The sequence below is a fragment of the Chionomys nivalis genome, chromosome 13 (assembly GCF_950005125.1).
Source record: "Chionomys nivalis chromosome 13, mChiNiv1.1, whole genome shotgun sequence".
Classification (NCBI taxonomy): domain Eukaryota; kingdom Metazoa; phylum Chordata; class Mammalia; order Rodentia; family Cricetidae; genus Chionomys; species Chionomys nivalis.
This window is the reverse complement of record NC_080098.1, coordinates 19,068,227-19,089,321: the sequence shown is the minus strand read 5'-3', so window position 1 is coordinate 19,089,321 and position 21,095 is coordinate 19,068,227. Positions and strand designations below refer to the sequence as shown.

At 39.9% G+C, this 21,095-nt stretch overlaps 2 protein-coding genes across 3 annotated transcripts in view; both read right to left on the bottom strand.

The window, feature by feature from the left end:
* The window catches only part of Nmt2 (N-myristoyltransferase 2), a 44,995-nt gene that overhangs the window by 6,252 nt on the left and 17,648 nt on the right, over positions 1-21,095 (bottom strand). Inside the window, exons 3-11 of one of the 2 annotated variants that reach the window (XM_057787347.1) lie at positions 21,038-21,080; positions 19,335-19,384; positions 16,610-16,754; positions 11,400-11,518; positions 11,203-11,294; positions 10,981-11,097; positions 9,218-9,388; positions 8,098-8,206; positions 1,471-1,641 (exon numbers count right to left, since the gene is read on the bottom strand). In XM_057787347.1, coding sequence (XP_057643330.1) covers positions 1,471-1,641; positions 8,098-8,206; positions 9,218-9,388; positions 10,981-11,097; positions 11,203-11,294; positions 11,400-11,518; positions 16,610-16,754; positions 19,335-19,384; positions 21,038-21,080 — 1,017 coding nt within the window. The remainder of the gene's footprint in view (positions 1-1,470; positions 1,642-8,097; positions 8,207-9,217; positions 9,389-10,980; positions 11,098-11,202; positions 11,295-11,399; positions 11,519-16,609; positions 16,755-19,334; positions 19,385-21,037; positions 21,081-21,095) is intronic. The other variant, XM_057787346.1, reaches the window with a different exon arrangement.
* On the bottom strand, positions 14,972-15,481 carry LOC130885651 (40S ribosomal protein S13-like). The gene has a single exon (XM_057787348.1). The coding sequence runs from the start codon at positions 15,456-15,458 to the stop codon at positions 15,003-15,005; it is 456 nt and encodes a 151-aa protein (XP_057643331.1). The 5' UTR covers positions 15,459-15,481; the 3' UTR covers positions 14,972-15,002.

The following is a 21,095-nucleotide window of genomic DNA, read 5'->3' as shown; positions in this document are numbered from 1 at the left end:
TGTGGTACTGTACATTAGTAATCCCAGGAATCAGGACACTCAGGCAAGAGAATCAGCAATCTAAAGCCAGAGGCTGGAGAGATGGCTCAGTGCCTAGGAGCACTGGTTGCTCTACCAGAGGCCCAGGCTCTCTTCCCAGCATCCATGTGGAAGCTCACAACCTTCTATAACTCCAGTTGCAGGGGAATCTCTTCTGGTTTCCAAAGGCACAGACATAATGTAATGCACAGACATGCATATAAGCAAAACACCCATACTCATAAGATAAAAAGAATCTAAAAGTCAGCCTGAATTACATAGTGGGCCTGAGTTGGTGACATACTGAGACCCCATCTCACAAGGGAAAAAAACAGCAATTATATGAAGGTTAAATTACCCACTATTTTCAAATCTTCATTACTTCTTGGGAGATATCTTTTTCGTGTAATTCAATCAAGGTAGTAGTATGTCACAATGAATTGAAAGCAAAACCAAGGAAAGGGCATGCACTTTTAAAAACGTAAAATTGTTCTTTCACTAATCTTCGTGGTTTTCATGTATTGATGTTCTTTAGGTAACATGCAATGGATTTACTATTGTTACATTATTGAGTATGGTAAATAACTATTGACCTAATCCATAGCAGAAACTCTTTTGGGTTCTGAGTAATTTTTTAGCGATTAAGTCCTGAGATTGGACAGTTTATGAGGCTCCGGAGACATACAAGTATAAAAAGATTTGTGTACAAAGAGTTTTTAGAAATACAAATTTTGAAACTATCTGCTCACTTGTTCTTTATAAATGTCTTGTGGATCATTCTCACCATGGGCCAGTCTCTCCAAGACTGCCCTAACTGGACCCGTGATCATAAGTTCTGACAATGCTTGACAGTGCTAAGTAACAGTTCTGTTTACAAGTGATATAACAAATCCCTAGAATCACTTCTATTGGCCTTCTCCACTGTCTTCAAATTGCTTGCCAAAAAAATCCCATTTTCTCAGTTCAACTCCACTTCAATCCACCGAGCAAGACACCATCTGAACAACCAATTCCAAGCTTTGTAATCAAGGTTGAAAAAAAGGTGTTAAGTCCCACTAAGGCAACGGTCAGAGAATTCAGACGGCTCCTTTTCCTTCCCTTCCTTGAACAAGAGTTAAGGGGCTGAATCTGTGTCAACTAATGGCAGTTCAGATCCAGCCAGCTATACACAACTCCAAATAATATTAAACTCTGGAATATAGCTATCTAGGATGAGGCAAAAGTAATTACTAGCTTTTCAAAATGAGAAGAGCAAATGCACAGCAAACAAAGAAAAGCACCCTAATTTCCCTTTAGTAACTAGGGAAAATGCTCAAATCCAGGACTAGAAGCAGTTGTGGTAGGGCTAGCAAAGGCAGTAGTCACGGATGGAGGAAGGACATGGGCATGCTGCAATCCTCTTCAAAGAAGCTTTAACCTGTTCTCAGTACTATTTTATCAGCTTATCTTTACCTCCACCACAAATGTGTCAATGATGTGTTCCCTGGGGAGGAACCAGTGGGCCACTTCCTCTTCATCCATCACAGGAGCTAGATGAAACTGCTTCAAGTAGCTGTTGATCAGTTCTCGGACTGCTTTGATATCTTTTGGTTCCATTGGTCTTAAACCTGAAGTCTTTGTAACCTTGTTAGAAGGAAAATAAAGCAAAGTCAGAAGTACAATGAAGAGGAGTAAAATAAAATTACTTCGTGCTCAGTGTGACCCACAGGCCTGCAGTACCTATGGGAAATTTTCAGAACTGAAAACTCTTGGCTCCAGACCTACCTTAGCGAATCAGAACCTGCAGTATACCATGAATCCATTAAAACCCAAAGCTGGGTCTAAATGGTTGGGCCTATATAATCCCAGCTACTTGAGAGGATAAGGCATGGGAATTAATTGCAAGGTCAAGGCCTGACTGGAATATACAGTGAGTACAAAGCTAGTCTGGGCAACTTACTGAGCCTGGACAAAAAGAAAGATGATGAGGGCTAGTGAGATGGTTCAGGGGATAAAGAAGCCCACTGCAAACCCTGAGCATGTAAATTCAACCCCAGGACCCACATGATGGAAGGAGGGAAGCAACTCTTGCAAGCTGTCTTCTGAACTCCACCAGTATACCTGGCAAACATATGATAGCCTGCATTCTCAACAAAGATAAAGTCGATAAGCAATGTGTGTCCTATATTCTTGTTGCTGTTGTTATTTTGGTTTTTCAAGACAGGGTCTTTCTATGTATCCTTGGCTGTCCTGGAACTTGCTCTGTAGACCAGGCTGGCCTTGAACTTATAGAGATCTGCTGGCCTCCAGGGTACCGGGACTAAAGGCGTGTGCCACCACTGTCCAGCTTGTGTCCTATCTTCGTATCCAAACAAACTAAATGGAACATTACAAACTGCTATAACAAGAATTTAACAGATATGAATAACAGCATCAAATTTTATGCTTTTTCCACTTGAAGAAATATTAGATAATTTTAAGAAGTAGCACAAATATTGCTAATATACTTTTTTGCTCTCAATTACTTGTGAATATTTCTAAACTAAAAATCCCTAGAGCCTGGGAGAAGACTAGGCAAGTAAAACTACTTGCCATACAAGCCTAACAACCTGGATTTGATCCCCGGAAACCACATTTTTATAAAGGCTAGATATGGTGGTGTGCATCTGTGATCAACGCTATAAAGCTATTCTTTGACCTCTACACATGCACCATGCATGCAAATGCATACACATACACACAACTAAATAGGTAAATTTAAAAAAAAAAACACAATAAAACTCATAGAATTAGAACATTATGATTTCTGAAGGACCCTATTATCTTGGTGGCAGCTATAATCAACTACTACTGAGGGTTAGAGATGTTTCTAAGGCTCTATGACCAACAGTGTTGATTGATTACTGGTTAGTGCGGGGGAAGGCAAGGAAGCTAGCAATGGATGCTTTACACTTCCAGGCCCAAGGGTTGAGCGTTTACAACAAGCTGCTCAAGGACGGAGTACGTACTCTATAAACACATGGAACCTCAACTAAAATACCATTTAATTATCTAAAGTTGGAGAACTAAATCCCTAACACTGAATAAACAGCTCACACTTTTATTAATCTTTTTGTGGCTTTCGAAAGATCAGAAACATCTAGTCCCAGTAAAGTGCTTGCCTAGTGTGCACAAAACCATGGATTAAATCCTAGTACTGCAAAAAGAAATGTCCAGTCCCACGGGGAAATAAGTAAAATAAATATGTATTTCTGAATGCTAGAAAGACCAAAGCTATCTAAAATGTGTCTATATGCCAAAGTTACCTAAAAACTCTCTTGTGCCGAGTTATGTAGCTCAGTACAGAAGGCTTGAACAGCACATACAAGTGGCACAAAAGAAGACAATATTTTCAGCTAGGATGCTTCATAGATCAGACAATTATGACTGTCTTCAAGAATAACTGGGAAGGGCAGAGAATTTGGACTGCTCTTCAGTATCGAGAGGGAGGGGGAATGGTGTGGGGGGTGGAGAAGAGGAGTGGGGATAGGGGGAGGGGAGTGGGGGGAGGGGGCAATATTTGGGAGGAGGGGAGGGAAATGGGAAACGGGGAGCAGGTGGAAATATTAATTAAAAAAGAATAAATAAAATAAAATACAGTTGAAACGCCAAAAAAAAAGAATAACTGGGAAGACCCAAACTGAGGTAAAAATAGGATGCTTTTGTATAACTGAATAAAATACTCAAGTTTTCTGGGGGTTCAATATAAAGCAAAGAAACTTTCCTGGTTAATAGGAACAACTTACATTTCCTAAGCAAATTCTGTGTCTGAATTAGGGACTTTCTCAGCCTCAACTAGTATCGATTATTTTTTTCAACTCCACATAATCTGAAGCTTGTATGTACAATTGTATAAGGAAAAAACTCAGACTCCACTGAAAAACAAAAGTGTTACCTGTCAACATGGTATGAGCTGATTTGGAGATAGTTGGCAGTAATGGTTATGGTTACTTTATATGATAAAGAAGGGAGTTTCTAAGTACTAAGATCATCTAGTGCTATTAAAAATATAAAACACCGTATGCTTTAATGCACCCTAGCAAGTGTACCCCTTTTAACAGCACAAAGCACAGACATGCTGGTTGATTAATCCTACTTTTTAATCTACTTCAAATTCCTTTATTTTTAAGCCCCTTCCTCCATCTTAATCCTGAACTTCAAATAAACAAGCACATAGAACAGCAGGGAGATACAGTAAGGTAAGTCTAGCCTTTGAGAAATGCTAGCCACAATGAGTGCTCTTACAAAGCAGACTCCACATGCCAATCTTGGTTTTCCATGTCAACTTCTATGATAGAAATAATAACCTGCCATCCTGTGACTGCTCAGGCAAGTGCATGAGATTATAAATGTTCATTCTCTAGTACAATGCTGGCCTGACAAACATTAGTACCTAGGTTCAGAAGTCTATGCCTAAGACACAAAAACAAGAACTCTAAGAAAAAAATGGTAATGGTAAAAATGAAACAACCATGGTGTATATTCCAGAAGGCTCCCTTATACTGAGCAGTACAAGTGGCTTGACTGTTAGCAGCTGCACTGTCTATCTTTAATCAAGAGGCATCAGGGTGGTTGCTGTTGGCATCTTTCAATTTTCTATTATCTGTATTTTTATTTCTTTTGCTCTCTCTTCCCTCTTTATTTACCAACTACTACGCTAATCAGTCTATACGATCAACCTGACACAACCCAGAGTTACCTGGGAAGAAGGAACCTCAACCAAGGAATTGCCCAGATCCTGTTGGCTTGTACCTATAACCTGAGGGATTATTCTGATTGATGATTGAGGACCAGCCAACTGTAGGCAGCACCATCCCTGGGGAGGTTGGCCTGGTCTATATAAGAAAGTTAACTGAGCATGAGGCACAGAGTAAGCCAGTAAACAGCATTCCTCTATGAGTCTTGCTTCAACATTCCTGCTTCAAGTTCCTGCCTTGACTTTCCACAATGATGGGCTGTGACCTGGAAGTCTGAGGGAAATAAGCCCTTTCCTTCCAAAGCTGTTTTCGAGACAGGGTTTCTCTTTAGCTTTGGTGCCTGTCCTGGAACTCCCTTTGTAGACCAGGCTGGCCTCGAACTCACAGAGATCCGCCTGCCTCTGCCTCCCGAGTGCTGGGATTAAAGGCGTGCGCCACCACCACCCGGCTTTGGTTTCTTTAAATCAGCAACAGAATGAAACTAAACTACTCTTCATTCCTCTTTCCTATAACTGAAATAGAAGAAAGATGCTTAGACTTAGAACATGTTAACGAAATCTGCCTGGACCTTGATAACTGTTCTTTTCTGATCTCACGTATATGGTAATAACGGCACAGTAGGACACTCCTACAGGGGTGTGTGAGAGCAAGCACCATAAGGAAAGGGGTCTAACGGAAACCTTTGAAGCTTAGGATGGGACATCACAGGTCTTACTGTTTTTGGTTTTATAGCCTGAGCTATATCAACCTTCCTAAACCTCAATTTTTCATGTGTATGATAGAAATAAGTACTAACTTCTAAAGATGTGAGAGTAAATTGATTAATGTATGTAAAAGCATATTATAAACCTAAGCTTACTCGGCAAAAAAACTCAACACTTTGACAACACGGCTGCTACAGAAGGAACACTGCCAACTGTTAGAACCATGACAAAGTCTGCTTTTAGAACAAAAGCTTGTTTGTGATTCACCACCAATTTACCAAACTTTGTTGTCTGTGAGATTAACTTTTATGCAAGAACTATAAAGGCCAAGTTGAGTATTTTTACTAGCCAACATAAACTTGGGATAGGTAATACAACTGCTTTTCCTTTGTTCCATTTTAGGTAACCTCCATGTGAATATTTTCCTTACATATACACTAGACTGCTTTGTGCCTAATACAGAGTCCTGGGAGACTAATGTGGAGCAGTATTCCTTCCTGGTGAAAAATTAGGCATGGATGCAGTTTTAATTTCAATTCACATAACAAAACAGCACATCAGAGATCTTATCTGTAGCTGAGAATGTCTGGACAGTCCACCTTTTAGAGATCATGTCTGGTTTGAACTGTTCCTATTGAACACAGAGGGACCTGTGATTTGCTGCTAATCAATCAACAGTAGTGACTGGACATCTCTTTTAGGACTTGGCTGCACAGGGTTCTGGTTTTCTTTCTTTCTTTGGAATGTTTTTTAAATTGTTTTTATTGCACTATACATTTTTCTCTGCTCCCTCCCATCTTCTCCCCTCTCCAGGGGAGAGGGTTTTGCTTTTCATCTAATTGGCACAACCCCCCCCTTCTATAAACAGCTCTTACTGGCTTTGAGATAAGTTGCCAGGCTATGGGTTGCCCTGTGGAGAAAACCCTGTGGCAAGGAACTGAGAACAGCCTGTGGCAGCTGACAAGCAGAAACGGCTCTGAGCCCACCAACTAGAAGGTAAATCAGTCCTTTTAACAGCCCTATGAGCCGAAAAGTGGCTCTTTCCCCAGTCAATGTGTACACAACTCTGGTCCTGGCTGACTGAAACCCAGATGGCCAGAAGCAGAAGATTCAGTTAAGTGGTGGCTTGCTCTTTGGAACACATATGAAAACAAATGTGCATGGTGTTTTTGTTTAGACAGGACATGTCTTTTTTTGGTTATTTATGTGTATGGATATTTTGCCTGCATGTATATTTGTGCACTATGTGTAAATGGCACCTACAGAGGCTAGAAGTTACAGATGGCCACGAGCTACCATGTGGAGGCAAGTGCTCTTAACTGCTGAGCCATCTCTCCAATCCCAAATCATAGTATTTTTGTGTAACCCAAGCTGGACTTCAACTCTTTATTTTCCTGCCTCAGTCTTCTGAGTGCTATGATTATAGGAATGTGTCACAATGACTGGTTTAAACATAACTGTTTAAAAGGAGAGAGAGAGAGAGATAAAGAGAGAGAGAGAACGAACAGGGTAGTGGTGGCTCACATCTTTAATCTCAGGAGACAGAGGCAGGCAAATCTCTGTTGAGTTGTGTTGAGGCTAATAGTCTACAGTGTGAGTTCCAGGACAGCCAGGACTGTTACATAGAGAAACCCTGTCTCTGAAAAACAAACAAACCAATACTGTTTGAAGCTGCTTGGTTTGTGACAATCAGTAAAAGATACATAATGTATCACTCATCTATATTTAAATTTTTTATGTGACAACAATTTTTCATATCATGACTATTAGTTTAAAAAGATGAAGGGAAGGGGGGCAGCTTAATGGATAAAGTGCTTGCTGAACCTGAGAACTGAAGTTTGGATCCCCAGCACCCATATGGGTCTGGTGGCCCACTTGTAATCTTAGCATTCAGAAAGCAGAGATAGGGAACCCCTAGAGTAAGCTTGTTAGCTAGTCTAACCAAATGTGGGTTCAGTGAGAGACCCTACCTCAATAATTAAAATGGGGTGGTAGAGAAAGACATTGATATCAATCCCTGACTTCACAACAATATTTACTCCATGGGCACCCACAGACGTTATGAGCACGTTCCACACTACATACACCAAACAAAACGAAACAAGGTAGCTTCCAGGACTGGTGCCTATGCCTGTAATCCCAGACACTAAAGCAGGTGGATTTTAAGATTTTTGAGGACAGTCTAGGCTATATACAGTCACTTCTATACAGCTATACAGCAAGATTCTGTCTAAAAAGTTTTTTTTAAAAAAATCAGTAAGATAGAAAAAATAGATAAATGAATACATTATTTTCATCTCCCAAATCTTTTCTTTAAGCTTGGATTCTGAGTTCTATGGGACAAAGTGTAACATGATGGTGCACTTCTTTAAACCCAGTCCTCAGGAGTCAGAGGCAGGGAATCTCTGAGTTTGAGGTCAGCCTGCTCTACAGACCTAGTTCTATAGGACAGTCAGGACTTCATAGAGAAACCCTGTCTCAAAAACAATCAAACAAAAACATTAACAATTGGAAAAAAAAAAAGACTTTTCTCCGTCATTAAGTGGCAACACTCAAAAATTATGGCATTCTCCTTTCCCAGTTATAGGCACAGCTTCAGTCTGATGTCAAAAGTGTCAATGGTTACAAACTTAGAAAAGTAGCACATGCCTCTTACTTACATCCGGAAGTCGGTAAAGCTTCATCGTTCTCTGTAAGGTCATGTTTCTACTCAAGTGAGAAAATTTCACTTCTACCAGTTTCCTGGGGTTTAGGGATCGGTGCCAATACCTGGAAGACAATGGAGGTTTTACTCTGTCTTAGCTGTTCTATTAAACACTATTTAACACTTACATTGTCCAGGTGCACTGATGACGCTGGCCATTTTCTATGTATTAATTTGTCTGAAGATATAAAGAAAAACAAAACCCAAGGCATAATTGTCTAGTTATGTTCCTTTGGAGTTTGTGGTCTTTCATATCTTCCCCTAAATAAGAATATTACACATTTTATATTTTGTATTTTATTTAATAAAAGATGTATGTAAATTTTAAGGAGCCTCATGATTTTATGTGAGGCAAACCAAACAAGAAGTTTAAGGTCATGAAAATATTCCTGCAAAATAAACCGTATCTATTAGTAGATACCATCAAAGAAAACTAATTCTGAGGAAATTCTTCAATTTGATTTCAGTTTTGGTATATAATACATTATTTGTACTGAAATATACCTATGATGCCAATTTTTCTGTTTATTTACTAATGTAATAATTTAGTAAGCTATAGTGATTTTACAGTTTTGTACTATATTAATTTCAAGTTTCATCCTACTTGAATCAAGAGAATTTGTGGAGGGAAATTATTTTTTGATGTCTTAAAAGCAGGTTAGACCAGTAACAGTCTGACTGCACTCCCTCTGGAGTAATCTCTGCGAGCCTGGTTAGCCAACAAGAACTCTCAGACTTCTGACTGACAATACGTCACATTTAGCAGTGTGACACTGGATGGGCATTTCTAGACTGCAACACCACAGGTTTCCCCATGCACAGACATCAGATGGAGCAGACATGGAAACATGAATCCAGCATCATTAGTGGGTAAATTTTACACTTAATAACCGAGAGTGCTACAAGATATACTGAATACTAGAGTCAATGGCTTGAGTTTTGTCTCTACATCAGCTACCAACAAACTACTATCCCCAGCAAGCCCAATCCCTGTGGATTAAATCAGAGGAGAACATAGTTACGACCCATCCCATCTGGCAAAGGGGAAACTTCTGATGTTTGTGTGGTGCTATTACCTGCATGTGGCAACAGGTTTAGGAAGAACCACTCCGGCAGTATAAACAGCCTGGAAGATCCCTTCTAGGTTCACTCTTCTAGTTATCTCTCGAATTAACACTGGAGCTACCCGTTTGGATCTCAGCTTCTTATGGACACAGAGAAAGTTGATCTCTACCATCCTCTTCACGCTGACAAACAGACGGGACAATTAGAGCACACTTTAAAAAGCAGGGCAACATTTTTATAAAGTTCCAGAGAAAAAGACCATGAAAAGCATCCCGAAAAATACATTGTGCAGGCATTTCACAAAATCAGATACCATTTTCTATACCCACTGTCAAAATGGTCGACTCTAGGTCAGGGAGCTCTAGATTACAATGATCAATCAAATTCTAATTGACCTCAGTTAGAATTTAAAACTTTGGTATATTTTTATAATTTTAGATGTTAGATCAGATAGGTCTCAAGAAGTGTTCCTATATGCTTTTTCCTGCAACATATATAATTATAGCAAACAAATATAACAAATAAAAACCCCAACACAGCAATAACAACAACAACAAAACCAACTAAATAATATCCCACCCACTCCCATCCACTCTAAAGTAGAAATGGCAAGGTATTGTTCAAACATGACAGATTCCTCAAGATCCCTGGAGAAGGGCCTTCATCACACCAGAGCTGACACTATTCCAAGCTACCATAATCCTCCCAGAGCTTCAAAACTCAGTTCTGACGTGAGGTATATGTGTATTTTAAGTGTTCTTGCGAGCACATGCTTTTATCAGTTCAGCGAGGCAGCTCACTATGGTAAACAGACATATTAGCTATTAGACCTCTGATTTTCATATCTGCGTATCTGACTTAGGGCTGGCAATCCAGAGCAAATATGTAATACGTTTATCCTTTGGACAGTTTATAATCGCCTTTAAAATTGCTAATTTTTTCTGAAAATACCTGTTGATGGCTTTGTTTATTCTATAAACATAATATATACATAAATACAGCTGTGTGCATGTATGAGATTGAGAGGCAGAGAGTAAAATAAAAATAAGGAGAGAGAGAGGATCAATGGGAAAGTAGAGTGAGGTATAGTTGGACAGATGGAGGGATAGAAAGACAGCACTGTTCTCTCACCTCTTGTCTAAGTTTTCCTTTAACTAAAAAAGAAAAACCTAAATAAATCTATTAGACTTTTTAAGTTTACAGTATCAGTGTACAAAGAGCTCCTAAACAGCTCTCCCAAGCAATCTTGCTATCAACAGCCAAGTTTAGTAATCACTGACTTACTTATTTTGGCACCAGAGACCCAAAGCCACACATATGCCAGGCAGACACTCTACAATTGAGCTACATTTCTTGTCCTTTGGTTTTTTTTTTGATTTAGAATTTTACCACATGGCACAAGCCGGCAACACTAAAGGTAAACATCTACTGTCTTTCTCAATGGCGCTCCACAATTTTATTTATTTTTTGAGGCAGGACTGGCATTATACCTGGAGCTTACAGATTCAAATAACTTGACCAATCAAGAAGCTCTTGGCACCCTCCATCTCCCTGTCTCTGCTAACCTAATTCCCGGATTACAGGCATATATCATAGCAGTTGACTTTTAATATGGGTGGTGGGGATGGGATTCAAGTTCAGGTCCTCATGCTTGCATAGCAAGCGCTTTCTACCGAGCTCCATCACCCTGGTTCTGTACTGTGTAACTTTTAAAAGCCTGTTTTAATTACAATTTGGAGTGCACACACACACATGCACAGGCTTTAACACGTACCTGTCATAAATTCGAATGTTTGCTGGGATGGCACTTATGAAACCTACTAGCTTTTTATTTGAAGACACTCGGACCCCACAGTGCCACTGCAGAAGCCAGCCTGGGGGACGCAGAGCCCTGAGGTAGAGAAAAGAAACACCAGTCAGGATCCAAGAACAAAGGAACAAAACAAAACCTCCTCAGTCAATAATCAATCAATGGCCCATGACCAGCCAGGCATACCACAAGAGAAACTCAGGCGAATAGTCGAAGCGGAACATATTATCATCGTCTTCCACGTAATTCTCGTTCAGCAAAGTGTACAACTCCTTCAGCTAAAAGACAAAAAAAGTGTACTGTCTAAGGTGCTCAGAGCACCATGTTAGTAAATGTACCTTAGAACAATGACAGTGAATGTAGCTGTTGAATTAAAGTCTTACCACTTCAGCATTACTCAAATCTAAAGTGTCCCACATAAAACCCTGTGGCAAAGAATACGGTTCCTGGCGGATATTGTCCTTGTCTGGTTCAATTGCACCATGAGATGTTATGACTTCATCTGGGGAAAAAAAAAAAAAAAGAAAAAGAAAGGATATCATATTACATAATAGTCTGACAATCCCACAAATAGCAACAGAAGTTAAAGGACACTTTCAGATTTTGGACATTTGAGCTCAAAATAATCCAAATAGTAAGAGCAGCTATATTAGTGTATGCTTTATTTTATGACAATAGTATTAATATTATTAATAATCATATGTAGCAAAAGAGAAACTGAATGTCACATAGTGACATTATAAAATGATTTCTCAGCCTCAGCCCTAGGTTGCACTACACTACAACCACAACCATAAGCGATACAAGCATGATACGACAGCTTTAGAAATGGTCTTTTTTAATTTCACATCCACAAATTGAGGGTGTGGAGGCCTTCCAGCAGCAAAACCTAACACAAATTTCTAAACTGATTACTTCTCCCTACCTGTCTTAGTTAGCATTCCTACTGCTGTGAAGAAACACCACGACCACATCAACTCTTACAAAGGAAACATTTAATTGGGGTGGCTTGTTTACAGTTCAGAGGTTCAGTCCATTGTCATCATAGTGGAACACGGTGGCACACAGGTAGACATGGTGCTGGAGAAGTAGCTGAGATTCCTACATCTTATAGGCAACAGGATGTGGTCTGAGACACTGGGCAGTACCTTGAGCACATGAGACCTCAAAGCCCACCTCCACAGTGACATACTTCCTTCAACAAGACCACACCTACTCCAACAAGACCCCACACTTCCTAATAATGCCACTCCCTATGAGGCATTATTATGGGGGCCAATTACAATTAGACTACCATACTACCTTTACTGTCTCTACTTCCTGAATGCTAGGATTACAGGTATGTAACCACATCTGGTTGATACGGTGCTGAGAATAAAACCCAAGGCTTTGTTTGTAGTAGGCAAGCACACTACAATTATATTGGCCCAGCCCTTAACTTCTCTTTTCCAATTCTTTCTCTGAATTAAGTGTGTAATTTAGAATAAAATGTAGATGCTTCTCTGTGGCTCTAGCCTGCCTGGCATCTCTGCACACCTCCATAGTCCTGTTCCCAGTATGATAGCCTTAGTTCAGGGCATTCCTTTTTGCTGAGGTCTTGTCCTCTGGTCATTAAAATGTTGGTCCCTGGGAATGTCTCGGTTCACAAGTCATTTTCTCACAGTATCTTTCAACAATTAAAGCTTTTTTTCCTATGAAAGATATAGAAGCTCTCTGTTCTGCTTGATCACCTTATACAACTCCTTTCTACCTCTGTCCCACTTTCCATGACCATTTCTTGACCTGTGACCCTGGCAATTACTTACTACCTGCGGAGTATGGCTCCGGTACATCTAGTTATAGAATCCTTCTACAAGAAGTGCACGACTTGCACCAGGTCCTCAGACTTTCTCCTGGGGACCCTTGTGGCTCAATTCCTGGTCACTCATATATAGTATTTCCATGAAGCCTATATTAACGCTTACAAGATGCAGGCACCTTGGAACCCTGGAACACACCTAGCTGAGTGTGTTTAGCCTGGACTGTGTCTCACCCAGAGAGAACTAGAGAGGCAGTTTCTATGTATTCTGTCAGGGCTCCTTTTCTGCACCAACATGACTCCCTCAGCAGACATGGTCTCTGACTGAACTGAGGTATACTAGGAGCTCTAGCATTCTGAGAACTCTGTAAAAATTTAGGGCAAGGGCTGGGGGCAGGGAGAGGAAAGGAGGATGAGCCCCAGGCAATTCTTCCCAAAAGGAGCCCTGAGATTAGGTGTCTTCTCTGGAAGGCAGAAAGCTGCTTAGTGAACCACATTCACCACAATCAATAAATCTAGATCCTTCAATTAATACTTATTTAATTAGGTGTCATTAAAGACTTTGTAAATTTATTCTAAAGAATATTCCTCCATTACCAGACACATTTCTAGAAGCTGAAAGAAAAAAGGTAGACCCACTCCCATCCTTCCCAGTGTAAGAGGTGAGTCCAGGGCCTCACATATCCTTTCACTCTTATTCCTTTCTTGCCTACTTAGATGCTGTCCTTCTCTAGCTGTTGGGCTGGATGTGTGGGAAAGGATTGGAAAAACATGACTGATACTTCCAATGCTCAGGAAAACATTACTCGAGTTATAACATCAAAATGGATTATCTGTATATAACTGGGATGTTTAGAGTTTTAGGTGGCAAGTGACCCTTTATATACTGATTGGAACCTAAATAATCAACATGTTAGTAGGCACAACTCTAAGTCAAAGTAGGACATTTATGCTGTCATGTAATTTGAATGCTTTCATATTATTAATAATCTCACCTTTGTAAAATAGAAAAGAAAAAAGGGGAAACTGAATGGGATAATAGGAATAATAATAGTGAGTAATAGCGTGCATACTTGTGAGCTATTTATGGACAATTTACATTGGTATAGATTCTTACATATTGATATAAGTTCAAATTATATTTATTATATTGACTATACTCCTATTTCTGTTTATAATATTTGTACACCTATGCAAAGTTATTTTGTCAGATTGTATGCATGCATGTTTCTTCCTCTCTTTAAGAAATTTTGTATACTGATACATTTTAGGATATATTTATCATATTGCACTATACATTTCTACCTCTGATGAAAATACTTGTACATTGTTTACATTTTGAAGTCACTGTTCTCATTTGTTGCACAGTGGTTTAAAGATTGTTTAATATCCTCATAGAAGTCTTAGTATTTAAGCTATATAGGTATTAAGAAGTATAGGTCTATAGTCATCCATATATAGTTAGACTAATCAGGTTCTTTAGATACATAGAGATTGTATTCCACATTGATAGATAATTTTCAACTACTTCAAATAACTGTAGACTATGGCATTTAAATAATTTAGGGTTCTGTTGACATGAGACACAACTGCTCCTGGCAGCACTGATCTATGCCCAAGAAAAAGTTGAGCACTGAAGACACTCCACTTGGAGCTTGTTTTCTTCTTTGCAAAACTGGCCTTTGGGTAAGGGACTGCCCATGCCTCGACCACTGACAAAATACACATTGTCTGGACTAGACAAACAGGGTAAAAAGACTGTCAAACCTTGCCAAGATAGGGTAAGATAGTTTTAAAAAATATTTCCTGCCTCTAAAAATGGTCTGTCAATTACTCTAGGTCTTAGCCAACGTTGGTTGCTCCAACACTGCAAATGAGACTTTGGGTGACACATCAGGTAGCCAGTTGTCTCTGTCACCTACTATACATTTTGAAAGCTGTCTGACTGCACTTCATGCCTACTCAAGTAATATCTCCCTTCTCCCTTCGAAGGGGTTAAAGATTAGATAGTCATAGTTACTTTCCTCTTATGATTTAGCTAAGCCATTTCTAATACAAGACAGACTCCTTAGGATAGAATGATTATTAAAACATTTAGCATACGTTCCTTGCTTAATAGTTTATGCTGGTTATAATTCTAATTTTTTTTTATTCAAAGTGATTTTATTGCTTGTGTATACAAGGGAATTTATGCCACCAAAGCAGAGGCTGTGGATGACTCATATTTCCAGTTGGGTGGGAGGACCCACTTGGTCTTATAGTAACGAGCCAGCCGGTGAATTCTGCTCTCTATCAGAATCAGGTGGAATTTAGCATCCTTATCCTTTCTGTTCCTCTCAAGATGCTTTCGGACAGCGACTGCCTTCTTAATCAAATGGTAGAGATCCTCAGGGAGATCAGGGGCAAGGCCTTTGGATTTAAGGATTCTCAAGATTTTATTACCAGTCACAAAAAGGACCTGGGCCACACCGTGCGAGTCCCTCAAAATCACACCTATCTGGGAGGGAGTGAGGCCTTTCTTGGCCAGTTTGTAAATCTGTTCCTTCACGTCGTCAGACGTCAGCTTCAGCCACGTGGGGACGCTGCGGTGGTAGGGCAGCGCCGACTGGGACAGGCCCTTCCCGGGAGCGTGCATGCGACCCATGATGGCGGAGGTCTGGCAGCAAAGAGTATAATTCTAATTTTTATACTTGATATCTGTTCTTATTATATACAATTTTGTATTGGGTTTGAAGTTCTTATTTAGACAAAAGGAGTGATGGGGAACCTCCTTCAGCCAATGGCCTTTGAGAGGCTGGACCAGGTTGAAGCGTGGCTTTGGTGTGCCAAAAGGTCACAATCCCACCCACTCACCCCTAGCTTCCTGTGCTCCACACCTTGATTTTGGACCCCCGTTCCTGTTCTGTGAGCTTTCCCTTTTAATAAAGAAAAACCTTAGAATACTCTATTTGGAGTTAGTTTGGGATCATTTGACTTGTGTTCCCCCTATTCTACATGTTCAGCACCACACAATTATCCACTTAGTGAGATATTATAGAGAAGTTTTTTTTATCTGAGTCCTTTAGAATTCCTGAGGTGTGAGAAATGCTGAAAAACAAAGTGGTGGGAGACAGAGGGGTTGCTAGAGTGATGGCTCAGAGGTTCAGAGCATTTGCTACTCTTGCAGAGGACCCAAAGTTTGGTTCTCAGCACCCACACAATACCTCACAGCTAACTATCTTTAACTACACTTTCAGGTGATCCATTGCCTTCTTATGGCTTCCATGGACACCAAGCACACAAATGGCTCTTATGTATGTATGCAAGCAAAACAGTCATATGCATCCAATAAAAAATTTTAAAAAATCTTCAAAATACAATAATACCTAGGAAAAAACAACTTCATGAAGATCAGAAGCAAAGAACAGGAATGAGAGAAAAAAACCAACTCTCTTTCTGTACAATGTATGTAGGTTATATATTATATAAACCATATATTAGTTAAATTGTAGAATGTAGCACATTTTTATATATTATATACAGTATATTTTAGTATACAGTGTATTATATGTTTTATTGTAAACAAGTCTAATAGAAAATTATGATATATACATATTTCAAATATAGGAAAGTTGGATAACATAACAGAAACAGCAATTAGGCTACAATCAGTGTTATTGAAAACAAATGTCCCTACTAGTGTATCTATACTTCAAGAAGACAGATACTATCTTTTGTGTTAATTTTGAGTGTATGACACAAGACTGCATCCAGGTCTCTTCACGCTGGATTGTGGAAACACGCATATGAGCTTACTCAATTTGGGTACTGGCTGTGTGTCCCAGAACTGGTATCTGCGCTTTGTGGCCTCATCAATGTTCCTGGCTGGGCCTTGGCATGCAGACAGCAGCTCCATTGCTCTCTGGATGTCCTGTAGCTTCTGAATAGGGATGGTGGGATTCTAGGAGAGCAGAGACACAGACACATGATATGAGGAAGCTGCCACCACTTTGAACACAGGGCAACTGTGTGTATTGGCCTCAGAGGCTGCAACTCCTAAACACTGTCCCACCTCCTGGAAGCCTGCTGAAGGCTCTCTGTGAATATACCGAGATGAAACACCTGCACTGTTGCAGATGACCACTGTGATGGAGTTTCAATGGGGACTCTGGTGGTTTGGGAATGCTAAGTACACAGAAGCACCCTTTGCTTCAGATTCCCGCCCATCTGTGCCGGTCCCACTGTTCCTTTGGGAAAAGAAGGCAAAAAGTGACATGCAGGCATGCATTACTGTCACACAGCAGCCAGGCAGCCAGGAGCCTCGGTTGTGCTGTTAGCGTTAATGCTCTGCGGCAGCAATGGAGGGGCAGAGGAAACAACTTCTAGAATAGAAACTAGACAGACAAGAGATGATTAGAAGGGAAAGAGGGAAAAAAAGAAAGAGAACCTTAGTGCTATGCGGGAAGGAAATGGTTAAGAAACCACTAACCCTGCTACTACTCTCTCCTGGACCACACCCAGCCTTTCTCACACTAGAGCCGAGACAGAAGGCAGAAAAAAAGCTTCTCTGCAAACCATAATCCTTGGCAACCACTGCTTATTCACTCAACAGAAGTGTGGAAAACTAGCCTCATTTTTAAGTAAAACATATTCTTATCTATAAAGCGGGCAATATTTTAATTCCAAAATTCCTTTCTCAAAGTCCATATTCCAGGTTTTCTCTTGCAGATTGCCATCTACTTAATTTTTCAAATGTAATAATAATACACAGAAATTGAGATTACATTCAAAATGAGACACAGGACCTGGGACTGGATATAAAATCAGTGGCTTTTCCCCCCAATATGTAAAACAACTGAATTTAAGAATTTTGATACCACTCAAATAATACTTTCCATTGTGATTTAGAAATGGATGGAAGAAATTTCAGAGCCATTAGATTCTGTTGTGTATCAATACACTGAACATGAAGCACAGGGACAATGGACTCTCCAACAACTTTGGACTTCTGCTCAATTTTGAGTCTGAAATCTGTGCTCTGAACAAGCCCTTTATAACTTGAAAAGCTTCTCTAATTGAAGTACAAAACAGGCTGTCCTGTGGCTGCCTTATTTACTGGGTTTCTTTAGGTTCTTGACATTGAAATTACCTAGTAGATAAAGCTATGAAGTCTAACTGGAGCAGGCCAACAGTTTACTGCCTCCACTCAGCTCCCATGAGCATAGCTCTACTGCCACTGAGTCTAGAAGCCGTTTTAAAGATAGGGCCATACCTTAACGACACATACAAATTATAGCGAATACTTTCCTGTTCTAATCATTGTATTCCTTTTCTCTCTCCTCTTCCTCCTTTCTCTCCCTTTTGGAAGTGGTACTAAGAATTGAACCCAGAGCCACATACATGTTAGACAAAAAAGGCTCTACCACTATCTATCTCAGCTTTTTGATAAATTAGAGATGGGGTTTACTAAGTTGGCCACGCTGACCTTGAATATGAGATCTTCCCACATCAACCTCTCAAATAGAAACTGTTACAGGCATGAACCACAACATATGGCCCTGCATTTTTTTTCAGCCATGTTGTCAATTTTTCTTAAATACTCAAATGTAATTATTCTCTTATAACAACAAAATAGTGTGTATCTAGCGATTCTTAGTTGATGTATGTAAGTTGTTTTAATTCCAGTTTTCTTTTGGCCTGCTGATTTCATACATAACTTCATGTGAAGTGCTTAGTTTTAATTCAATCATTTTTTGCATTAAAAAAACAACCACCTTTGGTCTGGTTTATTTTCTAACACTTTAAATAACTGATTTCTAAGATAAGAAAATTAATAACCACTTGAACTTCCAACGTAATCTACTAAGAGACCTACAACAGGAACCGAGCTTACAACACAGTTCAACTAATGCTTGAATACATTTAACCTGACTTGAAAATGCAAAGTAGAATCTAAGCTGAAAATATCTAACTGTCTACAGAGCCTGTACTGAGTTTGTTATAGTAAATTTTCTTTTCTGATAGTTGGGTTAAATCTTCCAAGACACAGCAAAAGGAAATTATTTTGAAGTAATCATGAAGCAACATCTTGGTTCTGTAGGAGCCAATGATATTCTAGCTCCAGGGAGTCCCTAGAGTAGTTTATATGTGCTATCTACACAGTGTCACCAGGCTGACTTGTGCTACAAATAATGGCCATTTGTGACACATTTTCCCCCAATGTTCACTATTTAAGTGCTTTCTAAAATTGGTACAAATAAATAAACAATTTTTAAACTTATCTCAAAGTAAGGAAATTCACAGTTAATTTTTTTTTTTTAAAGACTGATTATTTGAAATGCTGGGGATTAAATGCAAAAACCTTGCACATCATGTTTGGCAAATGCTCAACCACTGGGCCACACCCTCAGCCTTAGGATTAATCTTTTCTTCTTTTTTGAAACAAGGTCTCCCTATGTAGCTCAGGCTGGCCTGAAACTCACAATCCTCCTGCCTAGGCCTCCTGGGTGCTGGGATTACAGGCGGGCGCCACCACGCTCACCTTATGATACATTCTTAAATCTATCCATTCACCTTCCATAGTATCACCACCTGGGGAGAAAGGCGAGAATGTGCATTAGCCCCCAATTAACTGCCCACTATTATATTCTTACCTAAGAGGCAGAAATTCATACTTCTTTCCATATCTGCTTCCTAAAGAATACTAAATATCAGCTACATTCTTTGCCCATTATTTTCCAAAATGAATACCTTAGGAGAAATCTGTCCAAGTCTTCTGCCACTAGAATGTCTGTAAAAAAGGGTTGGGGTTGTGGCTCAGGCAGTAAAGTGCCTGCCTGGCATGCACAAGGCCCTGGGTTCAATCCCCAGCACCACATATAGAAATCTGTTAAGAATTCAGACAAGTATTTTAATTTTAATCCTCAAGTGTAAATCAGATAATTCTCTAAATATATCTACTGTCATAGTATGGCATTATCTATACCTGCTATAAATTTACAGGAGTGGGGTGGAAGAAACTTCAGCTTTTAAGAAAAATGTAATAAACAAAATCCCACATTAAAACAGTTTTATTAAACATTAGCTCCTAATGTTTAAAAAACAAACTCTCTACCATATATATATATATATTAGCAGTAGTTCCTCTCACTCAGTTGGCTGCAGTTTCTTATCAGTACCCAGAGTGAGTGCTTAGAATCCCTGAGGGTAAAGCCAATGGCGTGGTAGAAGCAAAGAGCTGCCCACAACTGCAGGTAAGTGATGCGTTTATCTGCTGAAGCAACACCAAGAAATGGGAAAATATTTGCAAGCTGATGGAATTTCTGTCCAGTGGAACATTGATCACCTGAGGTCAAGAGAAAAGCTAAGGCAAAAGATTCAACTTTGTTCTTTCCCTCAGAGTCACTCAGGGCAAGAGACTCCTAGTTCTTTCATATAAAGCAGGTAGCAACAACAAAAGTATCCAAAGACTGACTTATGTGACATAATATAAACTTCATATAAAAACTGATATCCACACAATTTATAGGTGCTGCTTGCCATGTGCACTGTACTTTAGAAAACAAAGCAACCTTCATTAAAAAAGATGTCACTTTAACTTCATGACAGCTCTACAGACTGGGGGAAATGGGTTTTCCAGGATAAGGAAACAGATTCAAAATAAGCAGTACAGCCGGGCGGTGGTGGTGCACGCCTTTAATCCCAGCACTTGGGAGGCAGAGGCAGGCGGATCTCTGTGAGTTCGAGACCAGCCTGGTCTACAAGAGCTAGTTCCAGGACAGGCTCCAAAACCACAGAGAAACCCTGTCTCGAAAAAGCAAAAAAAAAAAAAAAAAAAAAAAGATAAGCAGTACAATGTGAGGAATGGAGTCAAGGCCATGTGCCAGATCTTGGCGCTACTGGTCCAGAAAGATTGACTTGAAGCTACAACCATTTGTCATATTTGTTATTTTCTATTCAGTTCATTTGGCTCTGGTTTCCTGCACCACCAGGGCCGTGTTCTCCTGTGTGACAGGAAGTAGGGATCTCCATAAACAGGTAATTGCCAACTGCATCACCAGACCTATGTACAGCACAACTAGCTCTTCAGCAGGCTATCTGCCAACATGGGACCCAGATGAACAAGTTTGGTCTAAAATAGGGGTGTCCTAAGGGAGAACATGAGGAGGTGTTTCCCACCCTTAGCAATGGCATGAGGGATGGCCACTGCAGACCAGGCTGATTCAAAGTCAACAGAAGACTTACCCATGGCTGCTCCCGCTGAAATCTGCTGCCAGATGGCGTTGTGCTATGCAGGTAATTA